This window comes from Schistocerca americana, chromosome 4 (assembly GCF_021461395.2).
Source record: "Schistocerca americana isolate TAMUIC-IGC-003095 chromosome 4, iqSchAmer2.1, whole genome shotgun sequence".
Classification (NCBI taxonomy): domain Eukaryota; kingdom Metazoa; phylum Arthropoda; class Insecta; order Orthoptera; family Acrididae; genus Schistocerca; species Schistocerca americana.
This window is the reverse complement of record NC_060122.1, coordinates 561,786,818-561,801,529: the sequence shown is the minus strand read 5'-3', so window position 1 is coordinate 561,801,529 and position 14,712 is coordinate 561,786,818. Positions and strand designations below refer to the sequence as shown.

The following is a 14,712-nucleotide window of genomic DNA, read 5'->3' as shown; positions in this document are numbered from 1 at the left end:
ATGAGATTAATCATGGCAAGCTGCATTATGAATCAGCTCTTATATTAGTTGTCTTTTCTGCTGTGCTTGCCATGGTATCACAGGAAGAGTGCAAGAAATTTATCAAATTTACTTCAGAATATTATATATAAAAACAAAGATGAGGTGACTTATCGAACGAAAGCGCTGGCAGGTCGATAGACACACAAACAAACACAAACATACACACAAAATTCAAGCTTTTGCAACAAACTGTTGCCTCATCAGGAAAGAGGGAAGGAGAGGGGAAGACGAAAGGAAGTGGGTTTTAAGGGAGAGGGTAAGGAGTCATTCCAATCCCGGGAGCGGAAAGACTTACCTTAGGGGGAAAAAAGGACAGGTATACACTCGCACACACGCACATATCCATCCACACATACAGACACAAGCAGACATATTTAAAGACAAAGAGTTTGGGCAGAGATGTCAGTCGAGGCAGAAGTGTTGAGGCAAAGAAGTTGTTGAAAGACAGGTGAGGTATGAGTGGCGGCAACTTGAAATTAGCGGAGATTGAGGCCTGGCGGATGACGAGAAGAGAGGATATACTGAAGGGCAAGTTCCCATCTCCGGAGTTCAGATAGGTTGGTGTTGGTGGGAAGTATCCAGATAACCCGGACGGTGTAACACTGTGCCAAGATGTGCTGGCTGTGCACTAAGGCATGTTTAGCCACAGGGTGGTCCTCATTACCAACAAACACTGTCTGCCTGTGTCCATTCATGCGAATGGACAGTTTGTTGCTGGTCATTCCCACATAGAATGCATCACAGTGTAGGCAGGTCAGTTGGTAAATCACGTGGGTGCTTTCACACGTGGCTCTGCGTTTGATCGTGTACACCTTCCGGGTTACAGGACTGGAGTAGGTGGTGATGGGAAGGTGCATGGGACAGGCTTTACACCGGGGGCGGTTACAAGGATAGGAGCCAGAGGGTAGGGAAGGTGGTTTGGGGATTTCATAGGGATGAACTAACAGGTTACGAAGGTTAGGTGGACGGCGGAAAGACACTCTTGGCGGAGTGGGGAGGATTTCATGAAGGATGGATCTCATTTCAGGGCAGGATTTGAGGAAGTCGTATCCCTGCTGGAGAGCCACATTCAGAGTCTGGTCCAGTCCGGGAAAGTATCCTGTCACAAGTGGGGCACTTTTGTGGTTCTTCTGTGGGGGATTCTGGGTTTGAGGGGATGAGGAAGTGGCTCTGGTTATTTGCTTCTGTACCAGGTCGGGAGGGTAGTTGCGGGATGCGAAAGCTGTTGTCAGGTTGTTGGTGTAATGGTTCAGGGATTCCGGACTGGAGCAGATTCGTTTGCCACGAAGACCTAGGCTGTAGGGAAGGGGCCGTTTGATGTGGAATGGGTGGCAGCTGTCATAATGGAGGTACTGTTGCTTGTTGGTGGGTTTGATGTGGACGGACGTGTGAAGTTGGCCATTGGACAGGTGGAGGTCAACGTCAAGGAAAGTGGCATGGGATTTGGAGTAGGACCAGGTGAATCTGATGGAACCAAAGGAGTTGAGGTTGGAGAGGAAATTCTGGAGTTCTTCTTCACTGTGAGTCCAGATCATGAAGATGTCATCAATAAATCTGTACCGAACTTTGGGTTGGCAGACTTGGGTAACCAAGAAGGCTTCCTCTAAGCGACTCATTATCAGAATGCGACAAACAATGCATGACACAGTACAGTAATGCATCTTCTGCTTAGAGTGACGTCAACACCTATAACAAAGAGAACGGCACATATCAGATCAAAGAAAAATAAGCAGGCAATTCAAACCAGACGGAGCGCCTGACACATAGCAATGGCTACCTGGTAAAGTTTAACTGCTAAGCTTATGACTCGAACCAAACTACTGTAGCTGTATTGTCATTCATTCGACCTAAATTGTGTCTCATACACTCCTGGAAATTGAAATAAGAACACCGTGAATTCATTGTCCCAGGAAGGGGAAACTTTATTGACACATTCCTGGGGTCAGATACATCACATGATCACACTGACAGAACCACAGGCACATAGACACAGGCAACAGAGCATGCACAATGTCGGCACTAGTACAGTGTATATCCACCTTTCGCAGCAATGCAGGCTGCTATTTTCCCATGGAGACGATCGTAGAGATGCTGGATGTAGTCCTGTGGAACGGCTTGCCATGCCATTTCCACCTGGCGCCTCAGTTGGACCAGCATTCGTGCTGGACGTGCAGACCGCGTGAGACGCCGCTTCATCCAGTCCCAAACATGCTCAATGGGGGACAGATCCGGAGATCTTGCTGGCCAGGGTAGTTGACTTACACCTTCTAGAGCACGTTGGGTGGCACGGGATACATGCGGACGTGCATTGTCCTGTTGGAACAGCAAGTTCCCTTGCCGGTCTAGGAATGGTAGAACGATGGGTTCGATGACGGTTTGGATGTACCGTGCACTATTCAGTGTCCCCTCGACGATCACCAGTGGTGTACGGCCAGTGTAGGAGATCGCTCCCCACACCATGATGCCGGGTGTTGGCCCAGTGTGCCTCGGTCGTATGCAGTCCTGATTGTGGCGCTCACCTGCACGGCGCCAAACACGCATACGACCATCATTGGCACCAAGGCAGAAGCGACTCTCATCGCTGAAGACGACACGTCTCCATTCGTCCCTCCATTCACGCCTGTCGCGACACCACTGGAGGCGGGCTGCACGATGTTGGGGCGTGAGCGGAAGACGGCCTAACGGTGTGCGGGACCGTAGCCCAGCTTCATGGAGACGGTTGCGAGTGGTCCTCGCCGATACCCCAGGAGCAACAGTGTCCCTAATTTGCTGGAAAGTGGCGGTGCGGTCCCCTACGGCACTGCGTAGGATCCTACGGTCTTGGCGTGCATCCGTGCGTCGCTGCGGTCCGGTCCCAGGTCGACGGGCACGTGCACCTTCCGCCGACCACTGGCAACATCATCGATGTACTGTGGAGACCTCACGCCCCACGTGTTGAGCAATTCGGCGGTACGTCCACCCGGCCTCCCACATGCCCACTATACGCCCTCGCTCAAAGTCCGTCAACTGCACCTACGTTTCACGTCCATGCTGTCGGGGCATGCTACCAGTGTTAAAGACTGCGATGGAGCTCCGTATGCCACGGCAAACTGGCTGACACTGACGGCGGCGGTGCACAAATGCTGCGCAGCTAGCGCCATTCGACGGCCAACACCGCGGTTCCTGGTGTGTCCGCTGTGCCGTGCGTGTGATCATTGCTTGTACAGCCCTCTCGCAGTGTCCGGAGCAAGTATGGTGGGTCTGACACACCGGTGTCAATGTGTTCTTTTTTCCATTTCCAGGAGTGTATTACAATGGACCAACTTTGTTTCGATTTGGAGGTGCGGCTGAAAACTTTTCTCTCCCCTTGAATTTCGAGTCTCAAATTTCAGGTGCGGCTTAGATTCGGGAAAATTTTTTTTACTTGATTTCGAGTCTCATTTTTGAGGTGCGGCTTAGATTCGAGTGCGGCTTAGATTCGAGTAAATACGGTAGTTGCTTTTGCATGTTCCTATAGGCAGTAATTAGAATTCTGGCCCCCTTAGGTAAGCACTGACCAACCATTATTTCTTGTAATTTTGTAGAATTGAAGATGTTGTTATAGTGAGTGACATGAATGTTGTTTGTGGTAAAATTAGATTGAGATCAAGATATCAAGATGTAAATTTGGAGGCTGGTTTGTGGAATTTAAAAAAAGACTGTTTCAAAAATACCTTTTTCCAGTTATCACCCATGAAGAAAATGTAACTGTAAAATTTCTTGAAGTGGTCCAAGGAATAAAACTGAGTTAGTGATAATTAATTAAAGATTGAAAATTGAGTTAAAGGTAGTACAGCTTGCATGGGATTAGAAGTAGGTAGTGACAATGTATTGATAATAACGAAGACATGAGTTTTTTTGTGATGAAAATTTACGAAATATTTTATGGGCAAAAGTTGAAAATATTCACCTATTAAATAGTGACTACCTAGAACTAAGTGACAAAAATGTAAAGGAAAAGCAGAAAAATCTCTCAGACTGTGCTGTATTGGGTGATGAACACAATTGTATGTAAATAAGTATCCCAGAACAAAACTTTGTAGTATGAAAAAGTGCATTTGATGTATCATATTGTCAACCCTGCATATTTAAATGAACCCAGATATTTCCCTATTAATCCACCATGCTGCGTTATAGCAGTGTTGCCATTCAGAGCACTAATATGGTGTCAAAACCCTGTTTACCTTTCAAACTTAGTTCAAATTACCTTTCTGAATGCTGTAGGGACAATGTCAACCTCAGATACAGCATCAGTCAAAAGCAGACCAGAAGTTTCTAAAATTTAATTTAAAATTTATTTTGGAATCCAAATTATACAAAATAGGATCTGAAGAAGCAACTTCCATATCTAACTGCTGTATAACACGAAAAAGCACTTAACAATTATCAGAACAGTATTCGGATGCACTTAACTACATACCAAACCTCATGAACAGGGGACAGACCGCAAGAGGTCCTTTCAAAATCGTACTGCAACATTTTAGTGAGCCAAACAATGTGAATCATTTTAGGGTAGCTCAGTTGTAAACTCTTGGCTGTTTTTTCCATACACATAGCCCCAGAAATTGATAGCAAAACAACAGTATTGTGGTGAATACCATTAAGCCACTGTAATTCTTTGAGTTTATTCAAAACTTGAAGAACAGAGCTTAACAGTTTTCAACTATTGGGAAATTAATAGAATGGTGAATAACTTTCCACATCCTCTGTCATTGTACCAATAACAGCATTTCCAATTTTCCAGCCAGTTGAGTCACATGCCTTATGAATTTCCATCCAAAAATCTGCATCTTTTGCAAATTTTGTTTGAAATTTGTAATAGAGTTTTCAGTTGATTAATTGGATTGAACAATCATGAGTATTTAAACTGAAATACATTTAGTTTCGGTCCTCCAACTTACAAGGGCAGTATCACAGTGTGAATGGCTGAAACCAAATATTTTTTTTTAATATGAAAGTGTGTCTATTCCATCACCGATCAGTGTCGTTTACTTATAAAGCTTTACATTTATGTTCAGTCAGTGTGTGAAGGCTAATGAATGTGTAAGGACTACAGGAGCATAAGCTGCTGAGGAAACTAACATTTAAATACCAGAAGATTCACAAGAGTCATAAATGAGGTAAAAATCAAAACGTTTGCTTGAAACATTATAACTTAAGACATACAGCCTTTACAGGATCATGTTTTCCAAAATAGTAATTGCTGTGTTGTCATATACAGTACCATTATTTGTCATCAAAGTGCAAGTGTCAAGTTTCAGTGAAGTGATGTTAAACTGAAAGTGAAGAAGATATTTAATCTATAGTAACTACGATGGATAAAGTTACATGATGAAAGTATATATATAAGACAGAGGTGACGGCCTGCAGTCTTGATTTCTGTGCTATTTCTTTTAGAGTTTAAGATACTCATCTTTTTTACTAAAGGCACCTTTCTGCTTTGGCGCTACTACTTCATACTTATTCTCTCAGCCATTGATTGCTTGTAGTTGGACATTATGGACAAGTAAATGAATAAACCTGTTCTATTAATTCATGAAACTAGTACTCGGATTATGACTCTTCCTTCTTTCCTCTGACAACAGTTTTTATCTTCCTTTGGATTGCATAATATACTCTGTTGTATGATATTGTAAGCTTTCTGGACAGTTGAGTGTTTCCAAGGTTTCCAAGTGTGAGTATAGTCATGCCACCACCTGTATTCATGGTATAACTGGTCTGAATGGACCAGATGTTGTGAGTCCACAAATGTCAACCGTTGGAAATAAATATTTTGCTGTAGTCAAGACGGTTTTTAACTCATTTTTAAAGTATTTTAACAAGACCACTGTTTTTCTGCATGAGGAATGTTCTCAAAAATTATCTTAAAAATGTACTCCTATCCTACATTTTGAAGTTGCTGTCTGACACATGAATCTCTGCTTCTTTGCAAGGAAAGCTATCAGCATTTAAACATTGCTTGCTTTAATTTTTTTTCATGCTAAACCTATGAATTAATAAAACATTTTATTTGCAGATTGCTGCTTTCGCAGACCAATATTTGGCAGAAGCAACAAAGATTTTCGAAGCCAAAGAATCTGAGCTCTTACGATAAGGAAGAACTAAGGTGTCTAGTGTGAATGTTTTAATTGTATAAATGTCTTTGAATGATATTAAAAATGTGACTAGAGACACTGATAAATGTGTAATTAGTATACATTTGGGTTTTTGTTGTGAAATAAACTTAAAAGAGATATGTGTGTATTAATTAATTGCTCCTAAGGTATCATACAACAGAATAAGTAATTAACTAAATGCTTATTTTGTAGAACAGAACATACTTTGAAATTTTATTCAGGACTGTGGCATTCTTTCTTATCCTATCCATGTGCGTTGTTGGAGGCATCTATTTGATGTCTTGAATGAGGAAAAATATCTAGAGATTAAGGCATGACTAAATCTTAGCTATTGTGCTGTGTGTAGAGACACCATTATTTGACTAATGTCTGTTGTGATTCTTCACTTTTGTAATGTGCAGCTGCACTGCATTAAAAAAATAGTTGTCAAATAAGAACAACAGGAGGGCATCAGCAAATCATTCTCAGTTTTAACTTCATCAGTGCCATCTGTGAAATATATATGCCTGTTATATATAATGATATGTGTGTTTTGTACATTTTCTCATGCAAAGAGTATCTTTGAACAAATTGTAGCATGCTTTTATATGTTTCTTCCTAATTTTAGTAAGGTTTCATGATCTTGTAATTATTTTACTTACATGATAAACAACATGTTTAGCATACCTCAAGTGTGTCTTGCACTGGTGTAATACGTATGTAGCTGTGATGTCATCTGCAGTGTATTTTATTGTGAAATGAATAATGTTCCCTGAAAAGTCAGTTTCATTCCGGAACAAATTTATGGTGTGTGGTAAAAGTCTTCAAAATTCATGTATGATGACCATTAAAATAGAAAGAACTTTCTGTTGGTAAAACCATGTAGATCAGCACTTAATATACGTGGTCCAGAAAAACAATTTGACGAAACGTGTAGGGCCGGAAGAGAGCATTACACACTACATGCATCAACAATAACTCCTGCTGTGTGACAGTCTTCAAGCCTGAAATGTGTTTGTGTTTGCCAGATACAAACATACTGCACACTCTCGCTGTCGCTAGGTGGGACTGATGTGCTATGTGGAACATTGGTTTCAAGTGCACTTTTATTGTATTCAGTGGGTTCAATGGTCTGATTAGAGCAGGTCTCAATGAGTGAGTGAGTGTCGTGAAGCATTAACATGGAATATGATTTCACAAGAAATGGGCTAGGTGACATGCATGTGGTCTACGACACCGTTAATGGCAATGCAAGGACAGCTCGTAGGATTTATCAGGAACATTATCCACATCACAGGCTGTCTCAGAAAACTACTTTTGTGTCATGTTACAGACAAATGAGAGAGACAAGATGATTGTCGTGTCTGAAACGTCCTTCATGAGATCGGTCTACATCCTTTCCAGCAACAAAAGGTACAAGCTACGGGTCTGGACGACTTCCCTAGGCATCTGTAATTGTTGACGGGTTCCTAAAACGAGTAGCATGACAGCCAAATCTCTCTTAATGTGTGTTGGTTATGGATGAGGCCTTCTTTACCCATGAAAGCATTTTCAATTTGCACAACAGCAACATTTGGGCACTTCAGAACCCTCATGCAACGTATGTCCATGATCATCAAGAGCATTTCTGTAAATGCGGAGACAGGAATCGTGAATGATTCGCTCACTGGCCTCTAAATGTTATGTCAGAGCTTTAATGCTCTCAGTTACCCTGTGTTTTTGCAAGTAGTGCCTGCTCTCCTGGAAGATGTACTGTTTGGTTCCAAAATGATGGTACATCTTCACATTTTGCACATGTCTGCGGTCACCTAGACAGGACATTTGGTGACAGATGGATCGGACATGCTGGCCCAATGCAGTGACCTCCTCCCAGACATGACATCGTTGTATTTTTCTTGTAGGGTACCATATATCCGTAGAAATATTGGAACACGTGAGACAATACTAACCTTACAACTTATCTTAGAAGAAAGATTAAGAAAAGGCAAACCTACGTTTCTAGCATTTGTAGACTTAGAGAAAGCTTTTGACAATGCTGACTGGAATACTCTCTTTCAAATTCTAAAGGTGGCAGGGGTAAAATATAGGGAGCGAAAGGCTATTTACAATTTGTACAGAAACCAGATGGCAGTTATAAGAGTCGAGGGGCATGAAAGGGAAGCAGTGGTTGGGAAGGGAGTGAGACAGGGTTGTAGCCTCTCCCCGATGTTATTCAATCTGTATATTGAGCAAGCAGTGAAGGAAACAAAAGAAAAATTCGGAGTAGGTATTAAAATCCATGGAGAAGAAATAAAAACTTTGAGGTTTGCCGATGACATTGTAATTCTATCAGAGACAGCAAAGGACTTGGAAGAGCAGTTGAACGGAATGGACAGTGTCTTGAAAGGAGGATATAAGATGAACATCAACAAAAGCAAAACAAGGATAATGGAATGTAGTCGAATTAAGTCAGGTGATGCTTAGGGAATTAGATTAGGAAATGAAACACTTAAAGTAGTAAAGGAGTTTTGCTATTTGGGGAGCAAAATAACTGATGATGGTCGAAGTAGAGAAGATATAAAATGTAGACTGGCAATGGCAAGGAAAGCGTTTCTGAAGAAGAGAAATTTGTTAACATCGAGTATAGATTTAAGTGTCAGGAAGTCGTTTGTGAAAGTATTTGTATGGAGTGTAGCCATGTATGGAAGTGAAACATGGACGATAAATAGTTTGGACAAGAAGAGAATAGAAGCTTTCGAAATGTGGTGCTACAGAAGAATGCTGAAGATTAGATGGGTAGGTCCCATAACTAATGATGAAGTATTGAATAGAATTGGGGAGAAGAGGAGTATGTGGCACAACTTGACAAAAAGAAGGGACCGGTTAGTAGAACATGTTCTGAGACATCAAGGGATCACCAATTTAGCATTGGAGGGCAGCGTGGAGGGTAAAAATCGTAGAGGGAGACCAAGAGATGAATGCACTAAGCAGATTCAGAACGATGTGGGTTGCAGTAAGTACTGGGAGATGAAAAAGCTTGCACAGGATAGGGTAGCATGGAGAGCTGCATCAAACCAGTCTCAGGACTGAAGACCACAACAACAACAACCACCATGAAATACAGCATGCAGGCAACACCAGTTGAGTAAGAACAGTACTTGGTGGCTTACATTGTGGCAACTGCAGAAGTGATTCAGACTACTGCCGGTGTATTTCAGGGAACATGCCAATCCCTGCATTACCACTATAATCCATGCCCACTTGAAAACGGTGCTCATTTTGAACATTTGCTACAAAGTACGTATGTTAATTAAGTGGTGGTAAGTTTGTGTATAAGTGCATACTAATTTTCACTTACTTTAATCTTTTTAGGACATTTTGTAATGTGAAACATGAACATGTGCCTTTTTTCCCATTTCTAAAGAAGTGCTGTATGGTATGTCAACGAAGGTTGATATACCTGAATGTGATGCTTGAAGTTTTTTTTTCTGTTCTCATCAGGATAATTAATTAGTCCAAACATTTTGTTTACGTATACATTTTCTGTGAATTACTTTTCCTTCTGAGTAAAGATGTGCTTAAGTCAGAGTTCAGTTATGCTCATGTAGTGCCAAAAATATGCAACTGCAGCTCATAGTTTCTACACTCAAATTGCTTTGTTTGATGCTGTCTGTCTGCCCTACACTTTTGGTCAAAAGTGTTTTGGGGTTAGCCTATATTTCTTATGATGATGATACTACCTACGGGCATATTCAGATCAAAACTTAGAACATGTAAAACGGTATTCGTTGTCAGTTTCAATAAAACCTTTGCCTACAGGGGATGTGGCAGCTTAGTCATAGGTTTTTTTAAAACTTACCCTGAAGGTTGCTTTACATGTTCTAAGTTTTGATCTGATGCTGGGAGCAGCCGAAACGTTGTAATAAATGAAGAAATATATTAAGCCATGTAGACTATTTTATTCACAAATGATAGCAAACTCACTCAGGAAGTTTATTGTATTTATTAATAAGTAAGGGTAACATTGATGTGATTCTTCAGTGTCTCTCGCCATACTTCATGCTGAAATAGTTTACAGGTGAATGGTCAGATGTCGGTGTCCAGCAGGCAGAATTTTTTGGTTAACGACCACGTTGCCGTTATCAACATACCTGACGATGGCAAGGTGGTCATTACCCGAAATATTCTGCTTGATGGACACCGACATCCAGTCGTTCACCCATGAAGTATTTTGACAAGGATAACATACCTAACAAAATACCTATCCTGTCACAGCTAATTAGCTACTTAATTTCATATTCTCAAACTATTTTCACAAACACTGTTCTAGTTGTCTGTTTGTTTTCTTTAATACAGAGTGGTTATAATTAAATTTTTGCTACCTTAGCCAGTGTAGATGGAAATCTATTTACCCTATGGGTACCCAAGTTTATAGGAATGATGATAAGACTGTGCACTGCAGGATTTGTGTAGTTGGTAGTGTAGTGTATGACTTGCCATTAGACACCAGTACTGGTATGACAACATTGGATTGAAACACAAGCATCAGTGTCCATTACAATTGCAGTCAGTCAACATGAATCTGGACAATGTGAGCAGGTCTGTACTTCTAAAGCTGTTTTATCAAACCAAAAGCAATAGTGCTGTTACTCTTCACGAGTTCGACATGTTAATGGAATATGGAGAGGTACTCTTTCCACACGGGGTTCGGAGAACATGATTCAGAGGTTTTAATTAACTGGTGATTATTGAATTGCTCCTGGGAGAGGCTGATGAGCAATTGTGCCACAAATTGTTGAAGAAGTTATTGTTGCTATGGCTAAGAATGCTGGACACAATGTGTGATCTTCAAGCAGTGCACAAGCTATGTCATGACAGCTGAACGTTACACGGTCCACTGTTTGAAAAGTGCTGCAAACAGTTGTGAAATGTTATCTCTAGTGAGATTCCAGGCTGTTGTGGATGCAGATGGTTGTCAAACTGAGCAACGTTTGTAACCTGGGATATAAACATGATATGCAATCAACAAATGTTACCCTCTCACGTGGAAATTAAAATGTTTTTTTTTTTTTTTCAATAGTTTATTTGTTAATTCTTCTCAGCATGTTCTTACAAATGTTTACAAAAATATTCATTGTCCTACAATCTCTCATTTATTATGGGGCCCTTTTAAGTAGTGAAAGTTTAATGTAACAACCTTGTGGATTACCAAGAGGTGATGATCAGATGCTCATGAATCCATCTCTTATTACATGCAGTAAATCTCTGTGTGTGCAGCTATTGCTGATGTTACTTTTCGCTCTGTGCCTCATTCCACTCTTTGCCAAAATTAAATATACTATTTCTTGATATCACCATTGTTCCCATACAGTAGTGCTGTGAGGCAATTGCAGGCACTATTGACTACCTAAATAAATGCTTGCCAAATGTAGATATGTGATTACTACACATCATATATCATTATTTATTGTTGAGACAGACCTTATGTTTATTTCCTCTTTTGGACATGAAGAGATTTTCATTTTTGCTGATTTTTGGAGCTGTGGAAGAGGACGAGCATCTCGGCAGAGCTGCCACCAACAACATTTTACTCACAAATATTTTATTTATGATTTGTAATCAGATTGATACATACACATAGATAAGAGCCACTTGGTATTGTTGTGTTCTATCAGTACCAATTGGCCAAAGGTTATCATGTGCTCGGAGACACACATTTTTTCAAAGCATTTTAATGCATTTTTATTAGGAATGAAATTTAATTCTCTAATGGAATGTTTGCCAGTGCTGACTTGGTAACTTCAAATTACACAAAAGATAAATCAGAACAATTATTTGCTTCCTGCAAGACAGTTTCTCACTTCAAGCCCTTTTTTTTTGCTTATAACATTTATTATTAAATAAGAAGTAATTATAATACAGAACATATTTTAAGGTAAGGTGGGCTCTCTTATTTCGCAAACACATAAATGTGTATGGTGTAATAAATTTTCTTTGAAAATTTGTATAAGTTCCTCAATTGGCATATTAATGTTCTTGGATCAAAAATAACATCCTTGAGGACAAGAAAGTCTTTCACTTCATGTTTGTAGGTATCACTATTTTTGGTACTGTAAGAGGTACTGAACACAAAATGTTTCTTATAGATTTTGTTTATCTCTTTGTTAATTTTGTTAATAGGACAGTCAATGTTATTAACAAGAGGCCAAATATATCTGATCTTGTGTAATTTTATGTGCAATAATGATGTCTCGGTACCAAATTTCCCTTATCTGAACCCAAAGGAACACATTTGGGATGTGATGGGGCACCATATCCACACCCACAAAACACTTGTTGCATCCATGCCATACAGAATTGCAGCTGTATTTCATTGCAAAGGTGGGTCAAAATGTTACGAGGCAGTAGTCATAAAGTTTTGGCTCCCCAGTGTACGAGGGTCATTCAGTAAGTAATTCAACACATTTCTTTTTTTTTTCTGAAAGCAGGTTGGTTTTATTCGGGATACCAATACAGCATATTATTCTCCATACTTCTGGCTACAAAACCCTATTTTCAACATACTCTCTGTTCGGTGTGTCAATCTTACACCATCGTACTGGGAAGGCCTGTATGCTCACATGGCACCACACTACCGGTCAACGTTGGAGCCAGTGTCTTGCTGCATCAGTAACCTCTACGTCATCCACATACTGCTTCTTGTTAGAGTGCATCCTTCATTGGCCCATACAGATGGAAGTCAGGAGATGTGAGGTACGAGCTGTAGGCTGGATTAGAGAGAATAGTCCACTGAAGTTTCGTGAGCTTCTCCTGAGTGTGCAGGCTTGTGTGAGGTCTAGCATTGTCATGGGGAAGGAGAAGTACGTTTGCAGTGGTGTGGCGATGAAGATGCTGAAGTCGTTTCTTCAATGTCCTGAGGGTAGCATAATACACTTCAGAATTGATTGTTGCACAGAATAACCCCTTCAGAGTCCCAGAAGACCTCCGTCATGATGTTACTGGATGAGGGTATGCCTTTGAACTTTTTCTTCGGAGAAGAAGTGGTGTATATGGCCAGCTGGCATGTCAGAGATCAGAGAGGTTTGCAGGGCTTTGTTGCGATGATGACAGATGCCTCACCCAATGACTGCCCATTCATTTGTTCATTGTGAGGTCTCCGCAGACAGTATGCAAGTCCACTGAATATCTGCAATGCCTTGGTTTTCCTCCAAAAGAAATGCCATGACAGCTCTTTGCCTGGAATGCACCTTTGTTATGAACACCATTTTGAAGGCCTTGTATAGTGCTGCCACATATAAAAAGTTCATAAAAATAAAGGTCCTGAAGCAGAAATATTCCATGATGTACCACAACAAATTCAACATATTTTTCAGCCCAAATTGACTGAGGAAAAAATCTGTTTCCTCCAGTGAAATTTATGTAAATGCTTTTTGTTTGTAGAATGTGTAACTGTCAGCCTGTTGAGGACAACCTTGAAAAACTAACAGGTGATGTGGCTTCAGTTGTCAGAGTTTGCAGTTTTGTGTGTGTGAGTTACGTCTGTGTGTGTGTGTGTGTGTGTGTGTGTGTGTGTGAGAGAGAGAGAGAGAGAGAGAGAGAGAGAGAGAGAGAGATATCTATTTTTGACGAAGGCCGTACTGGACAAAAGCTAGTTTGTGACAGTCTTTCCTATCTGCGACTCAGTATCTCCACTGTATGGTGTGTAGCAACTTTCCTTTTCATGATATTGTTACATTCCATCCTGGATTTTCCATTGCTTGATTTAATAGATGATGAACTGAGGTATCATTCAGAGTGTGGCCTCAGCAGCCAGAGACTGCAGTCATGTGTGTGTATGTTGTCTGTCTCTGATGAAGGCCTTGTTGGCCAAAAGCTCACTCTCTGACAATTTGTTTGTTATATGAACATAATTTTCAAACTCCAGAAAAGAGCCATAAGAATAATCACCAACAATAGTAGTCGAGCTCATTGTAAAGATCTGTTCAAAACACTGGGGATTTTAACTGCTCCATGTGAATACATTTCCCAGTCAGTTGTACACATAAAAAATAACATTGGTAATTACCACACAACTAGCTGTGTCCATGACCATGGAACAGATACACTCAACTTACATTTGCCAAGAAAAAATATACATAAAAATCAAAACAGCATTTTCTACTTAGGAATAAAACTGAACAATAAATTACCAAAAGAGATTAAAGAAATTGCAAGAACACACTTATTTAAAAAGGCAGCTAAAAAGTATCTGTTATGTAATACATTTTATACATTGAAGGATTACTTAGATAAAACAGAGTAGGGGTTTGATTAAAAAAAGTTATACAAATAAGTAATAATAATGATTATAAAACATCCAAAATTCCACATAACACCTTCACACTATGTTTTTTCTTTCTTTTTTCCTTGTCTAGAAATACTTACCCCAAGCTATGCATAGCACAATACTAATACCTCTTCCTCTCTCTGAGCTCAACATCTCACTCATTACAGAGGGACGCTGACTCAATTGTTCAGGGTAGCAAATGGGAAGATGCAGTACAGAAAATGGCCCAGAGATCACCAGTGTGTGTGTGTG

General features: G+C 40.4%; 1 protein-coding gene across 1 annotated transcript in view; it reads left to right on the top strand.

The window, feature by feature from the left end:
* The window catches only part of LOC124612652 (ribosome-recycling factor, mitochondrial), a 64,131-nt gene extending 57,438 nt beyond the window's left edge, over positions 1 to 6,693 (top strand). The window contains exon 6 of the mRNA XM_047140963.1: positions 6,077 to 6,693. Coding sequence (XP_046996919.1) covers positions 6,077 to 6,154 — 78 coding nt within the window. The 3' untranslated portion in view covers positions 6,155 to 6,693. The remainder of the gene's footprint in view (positions 1 to 6,076) is intronic.
* The last annotated feature ends 8,019 nt before the right edge of the window (positions 6,694 to 14,712 follow it).